At 44.6% G+C, this 17,215-nt stretch overlaps 1 protein-coding gene across 1 annotated transcript; it reads left to right on the forward strand.

Moving 5' to 3' along the window:
- The first annotated feature begins 380 nt into the window (after window positions 1–380).
- LOC134395519 (zinc finger protein RFP-like) lies at window positions 381–16,943 on the forward strand. The gene is made up of 8 exons (XM_063121685.1): window positions 381–794; window positions 3,151–3,246; window positions 7,149–7,379; window positions 7,558–7,580; window positions 9,118–9,233; window positions 10,826–10,879; window positions 14,363–14,389; window positions 16,327–16,943. The coding sequence occupies exons 1-8, from the start codon at window positions 381–383 to the stop codon at window positions 16,872–16,874; spliced, it is 1,509 nt and encodes a 502-aa protein (XP_062977755.1). The 3' UTR covers window positions 16,875–16,943.
- Window positions 16,944–17,215: the final 272 nt, after the last annotated feature.

Raw genomic sequence — 17,215 nt, forward strand, 5'->3', positions numbered from 1 at the left:
GGAACCCTCTTTCCTTACTTGGCTTTAAGAGCCAAATTCATGAAGCATAAGGCAGTTAAAGGCTACAAGCTCTAGTCCAGCCTCCCCACAATCAGGTGGCTTCCAGATGTGTTGGACTCCTCCTCCTATCATCCCCAGTATGCCTGCTGGGAACAATGGAAGCTGTAGTCCACAGCTGGAAGCCTCCCAATTGTGGAGAGGCTGCCATAGTGGCTATATGGTAATCTCTGAAATGCCAGTTGCTTGGAAACAAAAGTGGGAGGGGCCTGTTCAACTCTTGACTTCCTTGTGGACTTCCCAAAAACATCTGGAACTAGCTAGGCCTTTGGTTGGATCTGGCAGGGTTATTCTTAAGTAAGGCTGCTCTTGTGCTTCAAGGGATGGCAGCTAAGGGTCTCGTCGGGGAGTTCTGCAGCGAAACGACTTGTCCCATCTGCCTGGAGTACTTCAAAGACCCTGTGACTGTAGACTGCGGGCACAATTTCTGCCAGATCTGCCTGACGCGGCACTGGACAGAGTCAGACAAAAACTCCTGCTGCCCGCATTGTAGACAGAAGATTCAGCAAAGGAGTTACAGGCCAAACCAACAGCTAGCAAATCTTGTTGAGCTGGTCAAGAAACTCCAAGAAGGAAGCAACAAAGAGTGCAAGAGTGGAGTGTGTGAGAGGCACCAGGAGCCCCTGAAGCTCTTCTGCAATGACGATCAAGTCTCCATCTGTGTGGTCTGTGATAGATCCGAGGAACACCGAAATCACAGTGTGTATCCTATGGAAGAGGCTTCCCGAGAGTACAAGGTAGGACATCACCGTGGTGGATAGGTATAGGAAATAACTTTGTTTTCTTTCTGGAGGGTTCTGTGCAGATTCATTCCTGTAAGGCACAGATGGGTAATCTCTGGTTTGTGGGCTGTACCTCCCCATCTGGCTTGGCTGAGGCCCCTCCCACTCAGTGACACCTGGACTCATGGTCGGGAGCTGCTACCTCAAGACACGGTGGTTCCCCAAGGCTCGGCTAGGCCCTCACCTTTCCTGTTGGGAAAGGCAAGAGCTGAGTAAAGTCACCTGACCGAGCAACCATCATTTCAAGGCATTTGAACCCCCCTCATGTACTGGTTCTCCGCAGCTCTGCTGGGCCCTTAGGAACGTAGGAAGCTGCCTTATACGGAGCCAGACCATTGGTTCATCTAAGGCTAGTATTGTTGGCACTGACTGGCAGCAGCTCATCAGGGTTTCAGGCAGGATGTTTTCCAGGCCTATCTGGACTATTTCCAGGCCTATTGAACCTAGGATATTCTGCGTGCAGAGCAGGTTCTCTGGCCCTCCCCTTTCCTTTCCTGCCTGCGGCCGCTGCCTCAGAACACTCCTAGCACCTTGAAGTGGCAATTATCCAAGGTTTCGCTGCAGACCAGCTCCTTCTGCCTTTCTCTTTGTGCCCCTTTCCGCTTACGGAAGGCGACGTGCTTTTTCTCTTCACATTGTCCACCTCCACCTTCCTGCTGAGCAACGGAGACGATCCCCCACATGATGATCAATATAAACCCACGCTGGCTCCTGCAAATGGGGATAAGATGGCACAACCCCACAGGAGCGAAACTGTGGGGTTTTGAGGGCTCACAGCGCCAATGCACTGCCGTCAAGACACCCCCTTGGTTTGAATTGTGGGTTCTCCCACAATGGAGGCATTCAAGAGGCAGCTGGACAACCATCTGTCAGGGATGCTTTAATATGGATTCCTGCATTTCGGGTGGTGGGGGGTTGGACTCGATGGCCTTATAGGCCCCTTCCAACTCTACTATAGTGCCATCTAGTGGTGGAAGATCCCACTTTTTCAGATATTACCACTTTGAAAGTGGTTCTTTTCATGATGGAATTTTCAATGGATGCTGTGGGAGATGTTCTGGTGGTTCAAAATAAAAACCCCGCAAACTTTCATGAGTGGCCAGTTAACGAGCGTAAAATAAATCACTTGTTGAGAGATGTCCTAAGAGACTGAGCTACCAATCAGGAAATCTCCAGTTAATGTCTCACCGCTGCCTAAAATTCACTAAGTGGCCTTAAGCAAGACACTTACCCGGCTTCCTTCTCCCACCTCACCTACAATCAGGGACGGCTGCAGAGAGGGGCAAAGTCAGGCATTTGCTAGGGTTGTGAGACTTGCAGAGGGCCTCCTGCTCTGACACTGCTACCAGTTGCACTTTGCCAGAATATCAGATACAGCTTGGTCCTCTTTTAGGTTACAGGGACTACTGAGGGTGTTGCGCCCACAAGCCTCCAGAATCCTGTGCCAGACTTAGTCATACTTTGAGTAGACCCCTTGAAATCGATGGAAGTTAAGTTAGCCATGACTAGGTTAAATTCCACTGATTTTAATGAGTCTATTCTGACTAAATCTGGGTCCAATATGGGGGGACTACCTGTGGCTTTGTTTATAGCAGGTGTGTCAAACCTCTCTCAGCCCAAGGGCCAAATTCAATTTTGGACAAGCTCTCAGGAGCTGCATTCCAGTGGTGTGTGGGTCTGAAGGCAAAAGGAGCTAAAAGCAAAAGCAGAGGAGGCATAGACACATGCGTATTTTATCTTAAAGCCTTACTGACGTAACTAAGCATAACAACAGGTATTTCGGCCTTTAAGAAGTTAGGGGGAGTCCATGGGAGAAATACGCAAAAGCCAGGAGATCTCTGAACAATGAGCAGTTAGGAGAAAGAGGCTGGGAACAGGGAAGGAGGCACATCTATCTGAGGAAACCAAAAGTGCTGGATTGGGACCCTAGCTAGAATGGCCTGGGCCTAAGTTTAAACACCCTGAATTAGGCAATGCAGGCAAAGTGTGTTGAGCATTTAAAAGTGTGACACCAAATAGTATTATCAGTCGTTGAGTAAGTGGCACAAAATATGCAGGTTGTAATTCAGATTCTTAATGCCTGTTCCTAAAACCCCTTGGAGCAGGCAAGACAGGGAAGGAGTGAAGGGGCAGGTCTCAGAAGGGTCACCTGATTTTTCAACTGTGAAATAGGAAAATCTGTCAGTAAGTTGCTAGACCTTTACTATCCAATGAAACGCAATTTACTAAAAAATAAACAAATCACTGACTGGCACCATATGGATTGGTTTCATGATGGAAAGAAACCCCTTTTTGTTTTTGGTTGCTGCAGGGGAAAATTGAGGTCTTTCTGGAGACTCTGAAGAAAACACTAGAAAATCTTTTGGCCTGGAAAACTTCTGAAGAGCTTGGAAGGGAGGAAAGACTGGTAGGTATTTGGGTGTTATGGCTCACATGTTATTCTGATGGCTCTGTAGTGATGGGTAAACTCCCCATACCCTCCATTAGCAAAGAAAAATAATTTTGTGTGTATGTATGCATTTATTTATTTATTTATTTATTTATTTATTGTATTTCTATACCGCTCAATAGCTAAAGCTTTCTGGGCAGTTCACAAAAATTAAAACCATCAAGAACAATTCAAAGTATAAAACAAACCACAGTATAAAAACACAACCAGTATAAAACCAAGCACCAATGCAGAGATTAATACAGAATTATATATCTGTATAAATATCTGTAATTTATATTTATTTATTTATTACATTTATATACCGCCCCATAGCTGAAGTTTTCTGGGTGGTTTACAATATCAGGGGTTTATATATCAGGGGTTCCCAACTATTTTTGGATCAGTTGACACATTTTGAGAGAATGTCATGGACCATAGGGTGACCATATGAAAAGGACAGGGATCCTGTATCTTTAACAGTTGCATAGCAAAGGGAATTTCAGCAGGTGTCATTTATATATATGCAGAACCTGGTGAAATTCCCTCTTCATCACAACAGTTAAAGCTGCAGGAGCTATGCTAGAGTGACCAAATTTAAAAGAGGGCAGGGCACCTGCAGCTTTAACTGTTGTGATGAAGAGGAAATTTCATCAGATTCCCCATATATACAAATGACACCTGATGAAATTTCCTTTTCAATACAACTGTTAAAGATACAGGAGCCCTGTCCTCCTTTTCATATGGTCACCCTAGCCATGGATGCCCTTATAAAATGGCTGCCATGGGGGGGGGGGTATGGCCCGTAACAAAACGTTAATTTCCCAGAAGGCAAACTGGTGAGACTAAAAGATAAGTAACACACACAAAAACTAAGTACAACATAAAGGTGGGATCAGAGATCCAAAACATGAAACCACTCTTTAGAACCCAAACAAAATTGGCGCTGAGGGGTAGACTTTCACTTTGCAGCATGACAGCCTTCCAATACTTTTTTTAAAAAATTGTGAAATAAAATCAAAATCACATCAGGAGGGGCAATTAGCCTGCCACGAGAGGTGTCCGTGACCACCACACTGGAGCTCCAAATACATATGTTATTCTGTGGAGACTATAGCCTGGATTGAACATGCAAGTTCAGCATTCATACCTGAAGCATCCAAATGGTGCCTGCCATGCCTGGATGAGTGCTGGGTTCCAGATACCACATGAGAAGCATCCCAGCTCCTCCTCTCCAGAATTCGGCTGGTCCTCTCTGGTTAGGCAAAGAAACCTCTAGCTCAGCCTTGCCCAACCAGGTGCCCTCCAAATGCTGTGGAATTCAACTCCCATCAGCCCCAGCCAGCATCCCCAGTGGTCAAGAATGCTGGGAGTTCTAGTTTAAAACATCTGGAGGGCACCAGTTTAGGGAAGTACCAAGTTCTGACTCCTCTGTTTTCAAGCTAGGAACCTTGGCGACTGCTATATACTGACTTAGACTATTGGTTCATCTAGCCCAGTATGGTTGAGACTGACTGGCAGCAGTTGTCTGGGGTTTCAGGCATGAATTTTGTCAACCTTACCTAGGAAGGTATCTTTATTAACCCCTTAGTGGTTGCGCAATGGCGCTGTGTTGCTTAAATGACGTAGCTGCCAACTCGCAGCCATGTCAGGATTTCCCCCTCGAAACTGCATTTTCGAAGTGCCAATTTACAGCGACTTTTACTTTTGCTCCGGATTATCCAGTGGGCATTGCGAAAAATCTATTGGCTACTGAAGATGGCAGCGGGAGAGGCTGAGTCTTTTGTTGTTGACTGGTGTTGTAAATACAAGTATTTACAAACAGCACAGTAATTGAAGAAACACCCCTAATAGCATGCTGCTAGGACTAATCTTTGAGATGTCTTGAACCCACCCAAAGTCTGTATTACAAAGACAGATCTAAGGCACAGGTATCTCTCCTATATCCTCTGCAGTGAACACCGCTGCAAAGAATTCATTCAGCTTCTCTGCAATCTCCCCATCCTCCTTTAGTACTCCCTTAACTCCATTGTCATCCAACGGTCCAACTGCTTCCCTAGCTGGTTTCCTGCTTTTGATATATTTAAAGAATGTTTTATTGTTGGGCTTGATATTGTTAGTGCTATGCTCTTCAAAATGCTTTTCTGGATCTCTTACTGTCGGTTTGCATTGCCTTTGTGCAAGTTTGTGCTCCCTTTTATTTTCCTCACTTGGGCAAGGCTTCCATTTTTTGAAGGAAGCCCTCTTTTCTACAATAGCTTCTTTGACGCTGCTTGTTAACCATGCTGATGACCTCTTGGACTTGGTGCTACCTTTCCGAAACTGTGGTATACACTTTAGCTGAGCTTCTGTTATTGTGCTTTTGAGTAACTTCCACGCATTTTGAAGGGATTTAAATCTCTTGACTCCCCCTTTCAACTTCCTTTTCACCAGTTCCCTCATTTTAGAGGAGTTTCCTCTCTTGAAGTCAAATGGGAACTGTGTTGGACTTCCTGGGCAGTTCCCCACTTAAATATAAATTTAGTCTGATAGCACTGTGGTCACTGTTACCAATTGGTTCAACAACATTTGCATCTTGTAGTAAGTCCAGGCTTGCCTCCTCTTTGGTTGGTTCCATGACAAACTGTTCTAGGGCACAGTCGATTAAGGTATTGAGAAATTTAGCCTCCTTGTCATGACTGGAATATACATTTATCCAGTCAATGTGGGGGTAATTGAAGTCACTTGGTTCCTCGTTTGGAGGCCTCTCTGATTTTGTTTTCCATCGCAAGGTCACCCTGAGCATTTTGGTCTGGGGGACGATCGCATATTCCTAGCACTAAATTAGTTTGGGGGCCCTGTAGGGGCACAACTGTGGAAGAGTCTGACCCATTTAGGTGTTCTAGGCCTACTCACTCTATGACCTCTTTGACGTACAGAGCAACACCGCCCCCAGTACACCTTTCCCTGCCCTTCCTGTAAAGTTAATCCATTTGATAAGCAAAAGTAAATGTAACAGTGCTACAACTTTGAAAACAATATTAAAATAACAAGAGTGCCAGAACTAGCCAATCAACAATTCACTTTTATGACCCAAGAGGGCTGTTTAGGCCTCTCTCATCCACAACAGTCTTGAGTAATCTTTAATCTCCACCCCCTTCTGTCCCCGCTTTTTTCCCTGTTAGGGAACGATTCCACCAGTGTGGTGGTTGTAGTTTTGAGCTCAGGAGATCCAGGTTCTGGTCCCCACTCAGCTATGAAGCTCATTGGGCCAGTCACTCACTCTCAGCCTAACCTACCTCACAGGGTTGTTGTGAAGATAAAATGGAGAGGAGGAGGAGGACTATGTGAGCCGCTCTGGGTTCCTTGCAAGAGGAAAAAAGGGGGATATGAATGTAAATAATAATAATAATTAATAATATCAATATATATGGCCTTGATGTGGTTTGCCCATATCATCTGTTACTTCAGTTGTGTGGCAGTGAGGAAGCACTAACTCTTCCTCCATGTGAATCACCACTGTCCGAATCAGTCACAATACATCAAATTTCTGACGGTGGCATTGCCATATATGCGTTTGAATTTACATCCACATTCAGCCTATTTGTCTTTTCCAGTAGATTATAATGCTCTGTTTAATATAGGTTGCTTTAGCTGAGACAATTGTACATTTGAAAAAGGCAAGTGGATTGAAATATAACCAGCGCATATATATGTGTCCCTGTGAGATATCACGGCTATGAATTCTGGGGAAAGTGCCCCCATTCTGTTCCCTCCAGTTTTCTGAACAATCACATAATTCGTTGGAGGCACAGGCGTCTATCTAACTTCCCTTGACAGAACCTCATATTCTGTATCTGCCTCTCCTCTAATTTCTATATATTTCTCTCCCCCGCACCAAGAAACAAGTGGAAATAGAGAACGAGAAGGTCAGTTGTGCCTTTGAGGGAATGCAGCAGTTTCTGGAGGAGAAACGGCACTTCTGGCTGGCTCAGCTGAAGGAGATGGAGAAGGAGATAGAGAAAAGGCGGGAAGAAGACATCACCAAATTCTCCGAAAAGCTTTCCCAACTCAGCCAGCTGATCTCAGAGATGGAGGAGAAGTGCCGGCAGCCGGCGAGTGAATTTCTGCAGGTGAGTCTTCACACAATGACGCAACGGTGAATCTTTTGAATACAGAGGGCACAATCCTGGGAGCATCCATTTTGTTTTCTGCCAACAAGGAAGGGGCAAAGGAATCCCCCTCTAGAGCAGGAAGAAGCTCCCGTGTCTTTTTCTTTCTGTGTAGCTGAGACCCATTTCTCTCTTTCAGGACATCAAAAATGCTTTGAGCAGGTATGCCACCCCTTCTCACTCCCTGGTCCCCTCCTCTCTGGGTGGTAGAGATTTGGTCCCACTGGGGGAGCTTTGAAAGCAAGCAATCTATTCAGCACTGTCTGTAGTGTGTGGTTCACATCCTTGCCCTTTTGTGGGGGTAATTTTACTTGGCTTGTTTTTAATCTGGAGTTGGTGCTGTCCTCCTTTCTCACTGCCCTGCTTTTTCTCACTCCCCTTTCATTTATTTATTTACTGCATTTATATACTGCCCCATAGCCGAAGCTCTCTGGGCGGTTTACAAAAGTTAAAAACAGTAAACATTAAAAACAAATATACAAAATTTAAAAACATAAGCATAAAAATGACAGTATCCTTGTGAAAACAGCTATTCTGGGGTTGGTTAGAAACGAGCAAACTCAGCCCATGTTGTTGGGAGAAGAAAAAGGTCTTAACCTGGCGCCGAAAAGATCACAATGTTGGTGCCAGGCGAGCCTCATCTGGGAGATCATTCCATAATTGGGGGGGCCACCACTAAAAAGGCCCTCTCCCTTCTTGCCCTTTCCCTTGCTGTGTAGTAACTTTAGTATTTTAAAACAACAGCGACCAGCCTCAGATCGTTACAAAACAGGGTCATAAAGGTGTTTTTGGTACCATCAATCTTTAGAAATGGTTTTCTTCTGGGAAACTCTATGAAAGATTCCTCTGGAATGTGAGATTTGACTCACGATCCAATAACCCTTTAGATTCTGGAGAGGAGATATGAGCCTTCCACCCTGATATTTTGACAGCCATCATATCCATTATCAGCGAGTTAACAGTTTCCAGTATGAAGAGCGGGAATATCACAAGCTGCCTTATATCAGGTGGGCAACTTGCAGGTTTCCAGGTGTTTTGGCCTACAACTCTCATCTGCCCTAGCCATCATAGCCAATGGTGCAGGATGGTGGGAAATGTAGGCCACAACATATGGAAGGCCACAAGTTGCCCACCCATTATACTAAGGAAAGCCATTGGTCCATCCAGCTAAGTGCTGTTTACTCTCAGTTTATTATGTGGAGAACTTTTCCCAACCACATGATACATGAGATCCTTTTATCTGAAGATTCCTTTGATTGGGTCCCTGCTTGGTATCTCCACCAGCACTCTTCATATCTTTTCTGTTTGCCCCCACTGGCCCTGTTCCCATAAAGAGCAGCAAAGAAATCAACATGAAATTGGAGAACTTGCAGTTGCGTCCCCAGGTGGGAAGGGCAGCCTGATGTTTGATGCAAAAAGTCTGAATTCTCCCACAAAAGTTTCTAATCCAGTCAGTTTCGTCCAAGGGGTAGGGGAGAAACTTTACAAAAGGTCTCCCACCTCTTTCCTCTATTTAGAGTGAAACGGATTGAGGTAGAAGCAATTTGTCCAAAAGATCTCAGGCTTTAAAATGGCAGCTTGGGGCATCTACTCATAACTAAATCTTCAGTAAGAGCCCAGCTTGCTATTTAATGCTACAAGCTTACCGAGAAAAGGTGTTCTATTGCTGTTCTTTAATCTCGAACTAATTTCCTTTCAGATATGGAGAACATTTGGCACAGTATGAACTGGACCTTTGTCCCAATACAGAAGAGAGATGCAGGATTATGTCTCTGAAAAAATCTGTTTTACAAAAGGCTGTGGAGAGCTATAAAGGTACTGAGGGAGAAGTGGATATGGAATTCTGAGTGTGCTTCAATTCTAGGCTGATTGCAAGTAATATCAGGTCGCTTTTAAAGGGGAACTGACTGTGTCAGCAACATTCCTCATAGTATCTGGGGAGCCATCACAGGAATTATTTCCCCACCCCTTCTGTTCCCCATTGGTGGCTCTTTGGAGGTGGAGGTGGAGGAGGAGGAGGAGGAGGAGGAGGAATGTTGCATCATAAGAACATAGGAAGAGCCCTGCTGGATTAGACCAAGGGTCCATCTAGTCCATCACTCTGTTCACACAGTGACCAGACAGCTGTCAACCAGGGAATCACAAGCAAGACATGATGCAACAGCACCCTCCCACCCATGTTGCCCAGCAATTAGTGTATACAAGCTTACTGCTTCTGATACTGTAGGTTGTACTTGTCCATCAGAATTAGTAGCCTCCAGGAATTTATCAAAGGAAAGCTGTTGTCCTTGGCCCTATGGGTGGGGAAGAGAGAGACACAGCTTCTTTCTCTTCCAACCACCATCCTGTCCGTTTCCAAGATGGGTAGCTTCCTTTTGATGAAGCTGCTCTGCTCATCAAAGAATAGATAAAGATCCCCTGATGGTGGGAGCAGATTTCTTCCCTCACCACCACCAGTGAAAACGGACATTTATACTAACTTACAGATGCTTCTTGATGGCCAAAATATGGTATCTAAATGATTTTATAAATGACATCTCTATAGCACCATTCCATGAAAGGTGGTGCATGAAAGATCCTGGCTGGACACTGTTCCCTTCCCTTTCTAGTCAGGCGAAGCAACTGTTTTGGAGCGAGTCCCACCACTTTCTGCAAGATGCTGTATTAGTCATCTGCAACCCACACCCAGGGCTTTCTTGGTGGGGAGACCCAGAAATTCCCAGTTAGCATCCTCAAGAAGACCTCGGCCATATCAAAGCCTGGGCTTAGCATCTTCCTCAGAGGCACCTGAAGAGCCCCACCCACTGCTTGCTACTTCCCTAGGAATGGGCAACCACCGGTGGAGGATAACGGTGAAGGTTTGCTACCTGAAAGGCCAGCACTGCAAAAGTTGGGCATCTTTGGAATTAAAAGCCAGGAAAGGTGGGGAGGCATCATTCCTCATCCTGAGTTGTAGGCCTATATGCTTGCTTGTCCTTAGTGCTTTAACTTTGAGGTGAAGACTTACCCATAAAAGCTGCCGGCATGTATTGGCAGACTCTTGGAATTATGGAGGCTATGGAAGAGGGTGGGTTTGATGTATCCCTGCACACGTCTTCATTGCCCTCAGCCATTCTTGGCCCAACTGCAGAGGGGGACTCTCAAAGTGGGCACATGGAAGGTGCTGCCTCTTCTTGCTTGCGAATTCCTCTTTCACTTTGGTCCCCTATCATCTTTTTGCCCTTGAAACAGACTCCAGACTTAAATAATACAACGTGGTGCAAGGAGTATGATCTCGATGCAGATCTAAATGGGGAGTTTTCTGTACATGAGAATGCTGAGGAGGGGGTAGGAAGGGTGGTCATGAAAATGGTCTATTATATGCTGGTTGGTTTGAGTAATTCTATTCTATTCTCCTGTCTTAACAGAGACTCTGGAGCAAGTTTTGAATCCCTCCAAGTTGGAACAAGCTCTAAAAGCAGGTAATTTTATGGGACTGAGAAAGGAGGTGAATGTTGATGAGAGATGGTGCTTGAATTAAGATCCAGGAGAAACCTCTCGGCTAATCCTGGTGGACCATTTTCATGCATCCCTTACTGTTAATTCTTTTAATGTAATCCAAATTTAAATGCTTAACAATGTGGAATTGAGTATGAACATATTTTCAGTCTGGTTGGATATGCTGCTATAAGTTTTATGGTCTGATGAAATATTTGGTAGTAAAAACACTTAAGGAGGGTTTACAAAACTAATTTAAAAAGGAAGAATAAACAATGCAGAATAAATAAAAGCAGAAAGCAGCAGTCAAAAGCAAGCCATAAAATTCAGCAGGACAAGTAAATGCATCCTATAGCCCTTCTGTGTAAGGACTGTGGACCAATAAGGATGGTCCAGCACAGAGGCTGGTAGATCCCTAAGAATCCTTGAGGATTTTCTGGCTGGTACCATCTGTCAGGGATGCTTTAGGGTGGATTCCTGCATTGAGCAGGGCGCTAGACTCGATGGCCTTGTAGGCCCCTTCCAACTCTATTATTCTATGATACTAGTGTCCAAGGCTCAGTTGTTCTTTGGAATATGGAGATGACCAAGATGTTTGACACAATTGCCCCTAAGTGCCCTCTTGAATACTGTGAATGCAGTTAGTTCGAGTCCCTGTTTTACCAGGGGATTGGAGGCACTGGTGCAGTTAGGGAGATGGTGAGAGTGCAAGCGGTGTAAGACCAGCAGTGATTCCAACTGAACCCAAGTGGGACTTCATTGGCAATTCCAATCCGTGGCAAAGTGCTGGCGTGAACCACCCAGAGAGCTTCAGCGATTGAGCAGCATAGAAATGTAATGAACAAAGAAACAACATTTTGTTGCTACTGTTGCATCCTCAAAGTATTGTCCCACAGAGTTCTTCTGACTGGTTTGATGTTTTCTCCAGCTAAGCCCTCGGGGTGGTGTGAAAGAATCCTCCATTGCTCCCAGTGACTTATTTACCAAACGCTTTGAGAATAAAATGGCTTGCATCCAATGAATCACAGATGCCACGAATTGTGAAGTTAGGAATGCAGGAAGCTGATTTGCACTGGGTCCATTACACTGATACTGCCTTATACCTTGGTCCATACCAAGGTATAAGGTTCTCCCGGGTTTTATTTAGGCAGGTATTTTTTGCAACTAATCTGATATGCTTGGAACCTTCTACATGTAAAACACGTGCTCCACCACTGAGCTGTGGCCCTTTTGGCCTATGTCTGTGATGTGTCCAGAGCTCTGTCATCCCTGTCTTGAGGAATGCATATAAACAAAGTGCTATAGACAAAGTGCACAAAGACTATAGACAAAGTGCACAGTGGATTGTGGTTCAGCTGGACAACCATCTGTCAGGGATGCTTTAGGGTGGATCCCTGCATTGAGCAGGGCCCTGTTGGACTCGATGGCCTTATTATTATTATTATTATTATTATTATTATTATTATTATTATTATTATTTATTTATTTATATAGCACCATCAATGTACATGCCTTGTAACTCGATGGCCTTGTAGGCCCCTCCCAAATCTGCTATTCTATGGTTCTGTGATCACTTGCCTGCTCAACATTTGAGATTCTTGGCTTTTAGCTTCAAGCCCAAGTTGGTGCCTGCCAGATGTGTTGAAACAACATCTTCCAACCCATCCATCCAGGTGTTGGTAATACAAGCCAGGTCACCTACCTCATCCAGAATCAAGGCCTGGATGATGATGATAATTTACTTCTTACCCGCCTCTCCACTTGGATCGAGGCGGGGAACAGCAGTGAATATAAACACATAAAAACTGATTAAAACGTAGTATACATGATTGAAGCATCCTAAAAACATTCTAAAATTTCACTGGATAGGCCTGCCGGAATATGGCCAATCATATTATGGAACACCTTCACTTAGCAGCAGTACCAGAAGTTAACTCCGGTTAGATTAAATAAGATTAATAAACAGCTTTCAGCAGATTGTTGGAGGGGTTGTGGAGAAAAGGGAACGTATTTACATATGTGGTGGGATTGTATACATGTGCAAAAGTTATGGAAGATGGTGTTTTATGAGATTGAACAGATTGTGGGATTTAAAGTAGAAGTTACACCAAGGATTGCATTACTCTCACTGCATGATGATCCTAAATGTAATAAAGAAATGAAAGAATTGATAACGAACCTACTGACAGCTGCGAGGTTGATAGTAACTAGGAATTGGAAAATTACAGGAGATTATTGTATTGAAGAATGGTATAAAGAAGTGTGGGACATTGCTATAAATGATAAATTGACATGTAATATAAAAATGCAAAGAGGCATAGTAAAAACGAATGATTTTGAGAGTATATGGAAAAAGTTCCTGGAGTTTGTATTTTCTTAAGGAAGGGGGGTTCCACCAACAGATGAAACTATGAGTTTTTGGAAACAAGAATGAGATCCCGAGGTGGGGGGAGCACTGTTATGTTTATTATATTATGTTTAATAGGTTAATATTGAATATATGATAGTAAGGTATTATAATATCTTGTATTAAGTGATTTTGATTTGTGTTTGTTGTTTTAAATAAATAAATAAATAAATAATAATAAAAAAAAAAGCAGCAGTACCAGAAGGTTGAAGGGATGGTTGACTGGGTAAATGTAGTGGCTGTGGCTGGCGGGGCGAGGGGGATGGGATGCAACTTTTCCTTTCGCCTGGGATGGATCGCCCCGTTCCTCACCACCACAACTACCTACCTGAAATAATTTGAATCGGAGCCTGCCACCTTTTCCTCAAGCAGGATTTGAATAAAGGTAATGTTCTGGGTCTGAGTGAGAAAGGACAATTTGGAAGGGAGATGGTGTTTGAGACAGGGTCGGCAAGCGCAGGCTTTGTCGAAGAAACTCTTTCAGCCCTTGGAGATCATACATCACAATAATTAAATCAATTTAGGGCACAGTTGATGGGATTGTAATCCTCAATTATCATAAACCCCCAAACTCAGAGGCTTACTATTATCCTATGCAGGGTGGGAGGAGCGGCAGATGTGATCTTCATCTCCCCATCATCCCACTTTGCATTTTTCCCTAGATGGGCTTTTTGCCCATCTAGCAAAGCTGTTTTGGAGCAAGAGGGAAGGAGGCCAGCAGAGGCTCATGATAGCCCGTATCCTGGCCTCTCCGTTCTCTTCCCCTCCCCATCCATCGAAGCCCCTGTTTCCCCCTCTCTGAGCTCAAGTTCCCCATCTTGGAGGCCAGTTGGCACAGTTCTTCCTTCATTCGCTACGAGGGGAAGGGGGTTGGATCAACTCCCCTTTCCAAGGCTCGGGGCTCTATCTCCGAAAATCCTATGCCCCCTTCCCCCAGATGCTCCATATTGGCCATAGGATTGCTCCCTTAATTTCTTAAATCCTCTTGGCATGAGTATTTCTTTTTGTTTCCTTTTAATGACCTGGCTCTCTATTTGTCACCCTTCCATTCCCATAGCAGATTCTCTGATGCAAGTCGTGAACAAAGGTAACTATCTGAAAGAAACTCAGCGATATGGGGAACTTTTGATGGTGGTTGGAGTCTCAACAGGAGCCCTTTGTTCATTTATTGAAGTGGGTGGCATTAGTCAGGCAACTGAACTCCTGCAAAATTTGGTTGTTTTCTCTATTCCCTTCACCCAAAACTTGGGCAGCCACAGGAGAAGATGGTTAGCATGATCTGGGCAGGGTATCTATGGTATGTGGCGACTGACTTATGGATGGGACCTGGTGTGGCTAAGAATGTGATGTATGAAAACAAACCACCAGTTCAATAAGTAACCAGCCGATATGCAAGCCACCCTTTGCCCCCGCCCCACACCCCTCTAATATTGGGTAACAGCAGCCCTCTGTATAGAACTGATGAAAAGGTTACTGACACAAGTTACGCAAAGTGCTTAAAAACACAAAGGCACTATGTTGATTGATGTTATGTCCTTTGTTTTGGAGTTAAACCCTATACGGCAGGCATGGGTAACTTGTGCTCTTCCAGATAATTTTGGCCTACAACTCCCATGATCCCTCACCATTGGCTATGCTGGCTAGGGGTGATGGGAGTTGTAGGACAAAACACATGGAGGGCAGCAAGTTCAGTAATCCAGCTATATGACTTTAGTCCCATCCTGTATGATCATAAGAATTAGTCATCTAGTGATTCTAATAGAAGAGAGGGGAGAATTTTTAAAAATCCCAATTACTGTCTCTTCCCCCCCCTCCCTCCCCACAGTACATTCCAAAGCCAATATCCTTCCCTCTGGCCATGATCTGCCTCTGCTTGAGGGAAATGATGTGAGGCCAAATAAACATGTGCCTCACCAGTTTGACTGGATGTTGGAGGGAGACCTTTTAGTCTAAACGGAGTGCAGAAGGAGAGGATGGGAGTGGAACCTGACCTCTCTGTATTCTGCTGCTTTATGAGAAATTTTTCCATAGCCAGCATAGTTCAGGTATCAAAGATGCTTTAGAGATGAAGCTCTTAAAGCCATTGTGAACCGCCCAGAGAGCTTCAGCTATTTGGCAGTATAGAAATGTAATAAATAAATAAATAATAGAGTGCAGGCAGGAGAGGTGGGGGAGGGATAGATTTTCCACCCATCTGTTGAGCATTATAAGTCAGAAGAAGCATTGGAAGTATTGTTTTTGACACATTTGGAGAAGGTTAAGTGGCCCCTGAGGAAGCAAATTTCTTTCCTAAGCCTGTTGGGCAGGATAAAAGCTTCCTCGGGCACCTGAGAATATTCACTTCTGCTTTGGGGACCGTAAGTTCCTTCCCCTCTTAAGAACATTAGAAGAGCCCTGCTGGATCAGACCAAGGGTCCATCTAGTCCAGCTCTCTGTTCACACAGTGGCCAACCAGCTGTCAACCAGGAAGCTACAAACAGGACACAGGTGCAGGAGCACCCTCCTGCCCATGTTACCCAGTAACATGGGCTTATTCTCTCTGATATTGGAGGTAGCACAAAGCCATCAGAGTTTAATTATGTGCTGTGTGGAGAAGTCCTTTTTTCTGTCCTGAATCTCCCACCAATCAACTTCATGAGATGACCCCGGGTTCTAATATTATGGAAGAGGGAGAAAAATGTCTCCCTATCCACATTCTCCACGCCATGCATAATTTTGTACTCTTCTATCATGTCTCCCCTTATCCGCCTTTTTTTCCAAGCTAAACAGTCCCAGCTGTTTTAACCTCTTCTTATAGGGGAGATGCTTCAGCCCTTCGAACTTTGCTGTTTCTTAAAAGCCGACACCCCTGTTTCATATCCAACGCATGTCTGAAAAATATGTGTATTGGTTTTGGCCTTTTCCTGCTTTCCCCCTCCCCTTGCTAGATTCAGACACAGCTTTCAGCAATGTGCTTTTGTGAGTCACTCTCCAGATCCTGGCTCTGAGGTCATCCACTCCTCTTTCTTCCTTCTTTTCCTGCAGTGAACGTGATTCTGGATGTACACACAGCTCATCCCCACCTCACGGTGTCTGAGGATATGAAGAATGTGAAATTAGGGTCGAAAAAGAAGAGTGAATGGTGGAAGAAGAACATGCTTGATAGCCCAATGAGATTTGAGTGGGACCCCTGTGTGCTGGGCTATGAGAAATTAATAGCAGGGGTCCATTGGTGGTTGGTAGAGGTGTCAGGGGTCGGAAGCTGGGCCGTGGGAGTCACAGTAGATGTGGTGCGGAAGGGCAGTACACGCCTTAATCCTAATGAGGGGATCTGGGCCGTGGGGAAGCCATACTGTGACACCTTCTCGCCCTATGACATCTTGGCATTAACTTTCCCTGAGCCGACCCCTTTGAGGTTGAGTAAAGATCTCAAGAAGATTCTCTTAGTCCTGGATTATGAGGAGGGCCGGGTGGATTTTTTTGATGCGGATTCCAACGGCCTTATCTTCACTTTCCATACAGAAACCTTCTGTGGGGAGAGCATCCGACCCTTTTTTCAGGTGCGGGAGTGCGGGTTGAGTCTGACGTGCTAAATCTTAAGAACTCCCACTTTCATCAGTCCACACACCACCACCGTCAGCCTGTTCTAAAATAGGTGTCCCTCTAGCCCTTTTTCTCTGACTATGTAAGAGCCAATCTAAGGCCTACAGTTTTAAAGGTTCTCAGTCAGGACTACTAGTTCCAAGTTGCAACTCTTCACACCTTCATTCTGCAAAATGCAAATAAAGCAGGCAGAGAGTTTCTCTATACATTCGATTAATTATGCCCTCTACCGAAGATTTTTTTGAAATGGCAATTGGTTGAAAACCATGGAATGTTGATCTAGTGTCTGTCAAAGAAAGTCAACAGGTACAGCTACTGCCATCCCTTCATT

Source organism: Elgaria multicarinata, chromosome 3 (genome assembly GCF_023053635.1).
Source record: "Elgaria multicarinata webbii isolate HBS135686 ecotype San Diego chromosome 3, rElgMul1.1.pri, whole genome shotgun sequence".
Classification (NCBI taxonomy): Eukaryota; Metazoa; Chordata; class Lepidosauria; order Squamata; family Anguidae; genus Elgaria; species Elgaria multicarinata.

Bases quoted from the DNA above. Each gene is read 5' to 3' on its own strand.
- LOC134395519 (XM_063121685.1), top strand. From the start codon at position 381: ATGGCAGCTAAGGGTCTCGTCGGGGAGTTCTGCAGCGAAACGACTTGT. The intron at 7,581-9,117 runs GTATGCCACCCC...ATTTCCTTTCAG, and splicing joins ATCAAAAATGCTTTGAGCAG to ATATGGAGAACATTTGGCAC. The intron at 14,390-16,326 runs GTAACTATCTGA...CTTTTCCTGCAG, and splicing joins GATGCAAGTCGTGAACAAAG to TGAACGTGATTCTGGATGTA.